Below are 9,013 nucleotides of genomic sequence, written 5' to 3'. Positions count from 1 at the left end.
TGCAAGTCAGTGGGAGCTGGCTAGGCTATGTTTTTGTCAAGATCAGCTGAGGCCAATGCAAAACCTGTGTCTAGAGAAAATAACTTTCTCAGAAATATTTCAACTCAGCTGATAAAAGTGCTGATTTGGGGTATTTTTTTTCTTTATTTATATATCTTCCCCCTTTTTATCCTTTCAATTAGTGTCCTTATTTTTATTGTCCTGCTAGTATTTGAACAACAATATAACACTAGGAAAAAAAATCAGATAAAAAAGCAAAAGTCCTGTTAATTTACTTAGCTGGATGCAGTTATCAAGTTAGAAGTACTGATTGTGTGTTTATAGATGTTAGGAATTTTGCAACAGGTATTTAAAAAAATAAAACCTTGTTCAGGCTCTGTTATCTGTTTTTTACTTTCCAGTTCATAAAAAAAAAAAAAAAAAATAGATTCACAGGACTGAGTAACATATACACTGATTTTTGTTTTTCTTTAATTGACAATCTCTCTTTTTTTATCCTCAGTTAGCACATGTCTAGCAGGACCAGTGTTGTTGCCTGTTAATTTTGGGAAGCCAACATATACTGTGATCACTCCTAATTTGGAATATATTTTCATTAATTCTTTCCAATGCTAGCATAAAGGGAGAAAACAAGGAATAAGTGAACTTGGTGAATTCAACATATAAATGGCTGGAAAATGTGTGTGTTTTCCACACTTGTAGTGTTGGACTCATGCTTTCTTTACCCTACATCTTGGTTTCACTATCTAATGGTTTCTCACTCTCATTTTCTTGTGAGATCAGTTGGTATGGTTTCTTCATTTCATTCTCCTCTATCACAGAATTACCCATTTCAGCATCCCTGTTCTTCAGCTCATGCCGTGATAAATGTTCAACAATTCCTGCTCCAATGGAGTCTCCCAGGACATTGGTAGTGGTACGGAGACGATCCCTAAGGAGAAATAGTAAGTTAACCTTGATTTCACCACTTGTTCAGGGAAGCATGCAGACTAGCTGTTAAAATGGCCTTTAAATAAATAGCTACTAGATGATTCAGCTATTTTATGTATATTCATTTATCTGAACTGTTAATGCTGTGATTTCTTCTACAGAAATTAACAAAAATACTAGGATTCGGAGTCACAACATGCGTTAATACTCTTGGCAACTTCACAGCAAGGAACAGCTACGTGATGAGGACGACAAAGGGAGCATATGGCAGATGCTTCTCAGAGGCATTTCTATACTCTGGTGGTTGGGGTTTATAACCTCTGAACATGTAAGCCAATGAGAATCTACCTTGTTAAATTCATTTCCCTCCTGACCATAAATTATAGTCAGTAATTTAGGGTGGAATTTTGCTGAAATAATTCAAATTAAACTACAATTCAACCCTCTTAGAGGATTCTGCCCAGATGTAGGAGGCAGTTTGACAAGGAGTGACTGGCACTGTTGCTCAATGAGTGTCCACCTACATAAGGCTGTGGGCATGTGGTTAGATAATCCTTTGAAGACATTATGTTCTGATAAAAACACGGGCAACTTCTTGCAGGGATCACTTGAGAAGACTGAAGGGTAAAAGCCTCTGGAAACTATAACTAGTAGGTGTTAGGTGAAATAGAGGTTGGAGGAAACCTTCTGCCTTTGATTTAGTTCCTGGGCCTACGGGATTTCTACACAAGTTAGTCTTCTGCAGACAGGGGAATGGAAAAACCAAGGGGCAATACATTGTGGCGGCTGCATAAGAGAGTTACACAATTGTTTTTCATTTCTGTGTCCATGGGGTAGACATATGAACTTTTTCTGGATTAGATAGTCAGCAGGGCTGCAATGAACTCGGTCAGATCTGAACCAGCTCTGAGCCTGATTGATGGAAAGGTTTTCATTGCCATCCTACAAAATATAGAAGACTAAAGCAATTCTTTGCTAATTTAATTACAGTGTGTCTGAAAGTTTTCTTAGTACCCTAAGGAACCAGGTTTCTAAGTAACCCTTTTGCATGCAAGAGGAACCATCATTAAGTAACACCCCTCACCATCTGCTCTAAGAAAATACATTAATCACAAGAAATTGTGATTCTTTTTAACACTTTTTTCCAGCTGCCTTCCACAGCAAAAGAAGTACACCACTGATTGCAGTATTGCCAGAATGTCCCTGGCTATTGCACTTCTAAATATGGTCTAAGTCCTTAGTGACTCCATAAAAATACTTACAAGAACCAGTCCACTGCAATGATAAGAGTGATATCATCTGTAGGCAAACCTACTGATGTAAGCACAATGACCATCGTGACCAGTCCAGCTTGAGGAATACCTGCAGCCCCAATACTGGCAGCTGTAGCTGTGATGCTGTGCAAAGAGATGGCAAGAGCAATTAATTGATTTCCATAATAAGCTCTCCTTATCATCTGGCAAACACTGAAAACAGATATGAAGCAAGAAGGCATTTGCTCAGTAGTAAATAAAAAGATGAGCCCAGTCCCTTATCTGAACACTGCATAGCTGCAGGAGAGTGTGGATCTTAATCCAAAATGTTTACACTAAACCTTTATCCAGAACGCTCAAAACATGATTTTGTTAGGTGGTAAATCCCCTACTAGATGCTAAGGGCCAGACAAAACCACTATAGCTACATGTCCCCACCCATTGAGCAAACTCACTCCACAAGCTCAAACATGTTAAAAGAAAAGCTGAGGAGGTAATTTTGTCCTGGCAGATCTAACGCGAGAACTTTTATTCTCTGTCCGTCTCACTGTAACTTCATGCCAGGTGGAGTATCTTACCTCCAGCAGCTGGCATTCTGCCATCAGAAAGCAGAAAGCTGCCAGAAACCCTGAATCATACAGTCTAGTAACTTGATAGAAATATGCTTGTTCACACCTAGTTTAGGAAGAATTTGTTTTGTCAGGTGATTTGGCAGGGAGCAGCTCTAGTACTAATGAATGTGGAACTATTGCCTCAGAGCGTGAAGGCAGAGTTTTGCCTTCTGTTGACGAATATTGAATTAAGCTGGTGGTTTTTATGGAGAGAAGCACTTCTGCTTGAAAGTCTTCTACATTCCCAGTTCACTGTATCTGAACTTTCAGTGTTCCTGAGTGATAAATACATATGTCTCTGTCCTACAGTGTCCCTCTCTCCCCTTGCTGACATTTCTTTCTTCTGCACATGTACCCGTCACCCTTTTCTCTTAAGCTGTATGAGTAACATAATTAAATTAATGCAGATCAGTTATCACTGAGTGCTGCTTAGTGGGTTGTTTGCTGTTCTATTTCAAACAGGAAGGCTTGTGTGCTTGAAAACACACCTATCTTCTCCACTTCTATCAACTGGTGTAGCAGAAGGTATTACTGCTCCTTGCATAGCTTGCTCTACTTGTATCCTGAGACCATCAGGACTAGGAAAACACTACCTCTCCTAGCATTAGCACTGTGATGCTTTTATGCTACTGCTTTGTACATGCATTATAAACAGCCTGGTACTGATTGTAAGTCTATAGCTCCCAACAGCTGCATGAGTTCTTAAGAAAGAAAATTTAAAAGTCATTAAAAACTGTTCTTGTTGACTCTACTAAGTGCAGTGATAGGTGTGTCATGTTACAGTTTTTTAAAGGTTTACCTAATGGAGAATATGTGCTGGGGGCCTCTTCTGTGCAGAAGATGTAAATCATTACAGTTAGTCAGCTACTGTAGCAGTTCTTGTTTTTAGCTCTAGACGCTTTTGTTTAATCCCACATATAACAGCAAGAAGGAGTCATCACAAAGGTGCTTTTATTAGATGTAGGTAATAATGGCTTCTGTACCTGATTGTGATAATCTGCCCAAAGTTCAGATCAAAGTTGTTAACCTGTGCAATGAAAATTGCAGCCAAAGCCTCATATAAAGCAGTTCCATCCATGTTAATTGTAGCACCAACTGGGAGTACAAATCTTGTAACTCGTTTGTCCACTCCATTTATTTCTTCTAGACACTTAAATGTAACAGGTAGTGTTGCAGAACTGAAACAAAAAGAGAAGGTAATATATGACGTAAATTCTACAAAGAGGGAGTGAAAAGTGTCGTGCATTGTGATGACAAGATAGATTGTTCTAACTGTCTTAATTTTTATATGATCTACCAGAATATTTATTTAGAAAATGCACAGGCTGAATTTAAACACTTCCAATGATGGAGGTTCTCCTAATGCTTTTTGAAAGTTTTTCCAATGGTTAATTACTGTCACTGTCTATGTAGTCTCTAGTCTGAATGTGTCTAACTTCAGTATTTTGTCACGATTCCCACTTCTCATTTTTTATGTCATGGAGTTATGATTGAATCATCCCTAAGCATTGTTTTCCTGAAGTTATACAAATTGAGCTATTCAAGCCTTCAGTAAACAGCATGTTTTCTCTTATTTATCTGCTGGCTCCCCTGGAAATGGCCTTTTGATGGATGATTACGTTACTTTACCACTTGTGGGTTAATACCAGTAGGCAGCTAAGCACCACACAGCTACTCGCTTACTCGCCCCCACACTCTGAGTGGGGCAGGCAAAGAGGAAAGGAACAGGAAAAGCAAGAAAACACAGGGGTTGAGATTAAAAAAAAAAAAGTTTAATAAGTAAAGGATAAGTGGAAGAAGAGAGAAAGAAAACAAAACAAAACAAGTGATGCAAAGGCAATCACTCACCACCTCCCACAGGTGGACTAATGCCCAGCCAGTTCCCAAATAAAAGATGGCTAGCCTGCCTAAAATCCCCTCTTTTCCCTTTTTATTGCTGAGCATGATGTTATATGGCATGGAATATCTCTTTGGTTAGTTCAGGTCATCTGCCTGGTTGTGTGTCCTCCCAACCTATTCCGCACCCCTCAATCCGCTCACTGTGGTGGCAGAGTGAGAAACAGAGAAGGCCTTGATGCTGTGCAAATACTGTTCAGCAATATCTAGAACAGCGGTGTGTGATCAGTGTTGTTTTGGTCACAAATCTAAAACACAGCACCATACCAGCTGCTATGAAGAAAGTTGACTCTGTCCAAGCCAGGGCCCGTGCACCACTTAATCTTGTTCCCCTGCTGCTACATCCAACTATGATACAAATGATAACTTTATTTAAAGACCAACCCAATTGAACATCTTGGCTTAATATGCTACAGGAGTGCCCATTCAGCTCACATGACACCAAGTTCCTTTTCAGAGACACTGCCTCGGAAGGAAGGATAAGGTGGCCATCGTATAAGAGCTGCCTCTTTGTTCTTAAAGATGTATCTCTACATCTGATCGCATCAAAGTAAAGAGGTTTTTCAAGACCCAGCAATTCAGATTACTCTGTCTTAGTGACCTCTTCATTGCTAACTACTTAGCAGACTTTCATGTCTTTGAAAACTTTATCAATATTGATAAAATAAAATGCTGATAAAATGTAAAGTAAAGTAGGGCTGTGGAAGATCATGCTAGAAAATGTCTTTGATGACAGTCAACTTACAGTTGAATTTTAAATAGCTTTTAAATCAAGTCACAGTACAGTATGCTGTCTTGCATCAATCTAGGTTCTTACTCAGAATCTTGAGCAGCACCAAGGGGAATGTCATACAGAAGCTGGAACGTATCCTTTTAACACTATTACTGTTACCCACCAAAGTTGTAGTTTCATTTTATTTTCTCTTAAACTATGTTGACTGGCATTAGTTTTATTTTCGTTTACAATCTTTATCTTCTTTTACAAATCATTATTAATCGAATTCCCTTTTAGGCATTCCACAAATTTGCACGGATTGACATCAAAATGTCAAATGTGGTTAGTCATTGTCCCTCTCTACCCATTAATATGCATGGCAGCCGTGCGGACAGCTGTGTGAGGTGTGACCAGGTGGATGATTTGCTCTGCATGGTGGCAGAGCTACGGGAGGAGGTAGAAAGGTTAAGGAGCATCGGGGAGGCTGAGAAAGAGATCGACTGGTGGTGCCATGCTCTGTCCCCCTGAGACAGGAACAGGAGCAGCAGCAGCCACCAGTAAAAAACCACGATCAAGGGGATCCTGTATCCCCCCCCCACCGGGCTGAAGGCAGCGGTTCAAAGGAGGAGAGTGAATGGAGGTGAGTCCACGCTCGTGGCAGCAGGCAAAGGCCCTCCCTGCCCGCCTCACCCCCCCAGGTGCCTCTGCACAACAGGTATGAGGCCCTGGAGGTGGAAGGCCAGTCAGTGGGGATGGGGACGACAGTCTATCTACACCAGAGGTGTCGCCCAGGTCAGAAGAACGTACCTCTCGTATTAACACCACCTCCACAAGGAAGAGAAGATGGGTTATAGTTGTGGGTGACTCCCTTCTGAAGGGAACCGAGGGTCCGATATGCCGGACGGACCCTCCTCTTACGGAAGTCTGCTGCCTCCCTGGGGCCCGCGTGAAGGATGTCATGAGGATACTCCCTAGCCTGGTACTGCCCTCGGACTATTACCCCCTACTGCCCTTCCATGTGGGGGGTGATGAAGCTGCCACACGAAGTCCTAGGGTGATCAAAAGAGACTTCAGGGCCTTGGGACAGCTAGTAAGGGACTCTGGAGCACAGGTTATTTTCTCCTCTCTCCTTCCAGTTGTGGGCAGCGACACAAGAAGGAACAGAGGCACCCAGTCTATCCACTCATGGCTCCGTGGCTGGTGTCATCGCCATGGATTTGGTTTTTTTGACAACGGGATGGCCTACACAGCACCGGGTTTGCTGGCGTCTGATGGGATTCATCCTTCTCAAAGGGGAAAGAGAATCTTTGCTCAGGAACTTGCGGGGCTCATCGACAGAGCTTTAAACCAGACTCGAAGGGGGAGGGAGGTAATATCAGGCTTGCCTGAGGGAAGCTGAGGGATGACGTGCCATGGTTAGAGGGAGCGGGTGCCAGCGAGGGCACTCGGCCTGTGTCTCCGAGATGTGCGGGGTACGCTGGGGCACAGCCGAAGTCAAGAGGAGTTGAGCTAGGGGATACTGAGGCAATAGGAGCCAAAAGGGAATCACCAGTGAAACACCTCAAAGCACACAAGGGGTGTTCTCCTATGAAGAAGACATGGACGACAGCCCAGCTGAAGTGCCTCTATACCAATGCACGCAGCATGGGTAACAAGCAGGAAGGGTTGGAAGCCATTGTACATCAGGAAAACTATGATATGGTTGCCATCACAGAAACGTGGTGGGATGACTCGTACAACTGGAGTGCAGCGATGGATGGCTATAAACTCTTCAGGAGGGACAGGCGAGGCAGGAGAGGTGGGGTAGCCCTGTACATCAGGGAGTGTCTGGATAGTTTAGAGCTCGATGATGGTGATGATAGGGTGGAGTGTCTATAGGTCAGAATCAGGGGGAAGGCCAACAAGGCAGATATTGTGGTGGGAGTCTGTTACAGACCACCCAACCAGGATGAGGAGACAGATGAACTATTCTATAAGCAGCTGGGAGAAGCCTCACGATCGCTAGCCCTTGTTCTTGTGGGGGACTTCAACCTGCTGGATGTCTGCTGGAAATACAATACAGCAGAGAGGAAACAGCCTAGGAGGTTCCTAGAGCGTGTGGCAGATAACTTCCTGACGCAGCTGGTGAGCGAGCCAACTAGGGAAGGTGCCCCGCTGGACCTCTTGTTCACGAACAGAGAAGGACTTGTGAGCATGTGATGGTTGGAGGCTGTCTTGGGCAGAGCGATCACGAAATGATAGAGTTTTTGATACGTGGAGAAGTGGTGAGGGGGGTCAGCAGAACTGCCACCTTCGACTTGCGGAGGGTGGACTTTGGCCTGTTTAGGAGACTGGTCGAGAGAGTCCCCTGGGAGGTAGCCCTAATGGGCACAAGAGTCCAGGAAGGCTGGGCATTCTTTAAGGAGGAAGTCCTAAAGGCACAAGAGCGGGCTGTCCCCAGGTGCCGAAAGACGAGCCGGCAGGGAAGAAGACCGGCCTGGCTGACTAGAGAGCTCTGGCTCGAACTCAGGAAAAAGAGGAGAGTCTAGGACCTCTGGAAGAAGGGGCGGGCAACTCAGGAGGACTACAAAGGTGTAGCGAGGCTGTGCAGGGAGAAAATTAGAAGGGCCAAAGCTGAGCTAGAGCTCAATCTGGCTGCTGCTGTAAAAGACAACAAAAAACACTTCTTCAAATACATTAGCAGCAAAAGGAGAGCTAAGGAGAATCTCCAGCCCCTAGTAGACGGGGGAGGGAACACAGTGACCAAGGATGAGGAAAAGGCTGAGGTACTTAATGCCTCCTTTGCCTCAGTCTTTAATAGCAGGGCCAATTGTTCTCTGAGTACCCAGCCCCTGGAGTTGGAAGACAGGGACGGGGACCAGAATGGAGCCCCCATAATCCAGGGGGAAATGGTGAGTGACCTGCTGCACCACTTAGACACTCACAAGTCTATGGGGCCTGATGCGATCCACCCGAGAGTACTGAAGGAGCTGGCAGAAGTGCTCACCAAGCCCCTTTCCATCATTTACCAGCAGTCCTGGCTAACTGGGGAGGTCCCTGCTGACTGGAGATTAGCTAATGTGATGCCCATCTTCAAGAAGGGCCAGAAGGAGGACGTGGGGAACTACAGGCCTGTCAGCCTGACCTCGGTGCCGGGGAAGCTGATGGAGCAGATCATCCTGAGTGCTATCACACGGCATGTAGAGAATAACCAAGGGATCAAGCCCAGCCAGCATGGGTTCAGGAAAGGCAGGTCCTGCTTGACCAACCAGATCTGCTTCTACGACAAGGTGACCCGCCTAGTAGATAAGGGGAAGGCTGTGGATGTTGTCTATCTAGACTTCAGTAAAGCCTTTCACACGGTTTCCCACAGCATTCTCCTGGAGAAACTGGCTGCTCATGGCTTGGACGGGTGTACTCTTTGCTGGGTAAAGAACTGGCCGGATGGCCGGGCCCAAAGAGTGGTGGTGAATGGAGTTTACTCTAGTTGGTGGCCGGTCACAAGCGGTGTTCCCCAGGGCTCTGTGTTGGGGCCAGTTCTGTTTAATATCTTTATCAGTGATCTGGATGAAGGGATTGAGTGCACCCTCAGTAAGTTTGCAGATGACACCAAGTTGTGTGGGAGTGTT

The 9,013-nt window shown here is 44.5% G+C and overlaps 1 protein-coding gene across 1 annotated transcript in view; it reads right to left on the bottom strand.

Annotated features, from left to right (window-relative positions):
- Nucleotides 1-551: 551 nt before the first annotated feature.
- SLC1A3 (solute carrier family 1 member 3) overlaps nt 552-9,013 on the bottom strand; it is a 74,582-nt gene continuing 66,120 nt past the window's right edge. Inside the window, exons 8-10 of the mRNA XM_075488544.1 lie at nt 3,778-3,972; nt 2,193-2,327; nt 552-931 (exon numbers count right to left, since the gene is read on the bottom strand). Of these exons, the coding sequence (XP_075344659.1) occupies nt 727-931; nt 2,193-2,327; nt 3,778-3,972 (535 nt within the window). The 3' untranslated portion in view covers nt 552-726. The remainder of the gene's footprint in view (nt 932-2,192; nt 2,328-3,777; nt 3,973-9,013) is intronic.

This window comes from Mycteria americana, chromosome Z (genome assembly GCF_035582795.1).
Source record: "Mycteria americana isolate JAX WOST 10 ecotype Jacksonville Zoo and Gardens chromosome Z, USCA_MyAme_1.0, whole genome shotgun sequence".
NCBI classification, from domain to species: domain Eukaryota; kingdom Metazoa; phylum Chordata; class Aves; order Ciconiiformes; family Ciconiidae; genus Mycteria; species Mycteria americana.
The sequence above is the reverse complement of the archived record's forward strand: the minus strand, read 5'-3'. Positions and strand labels throughout refer to the sequence as shown.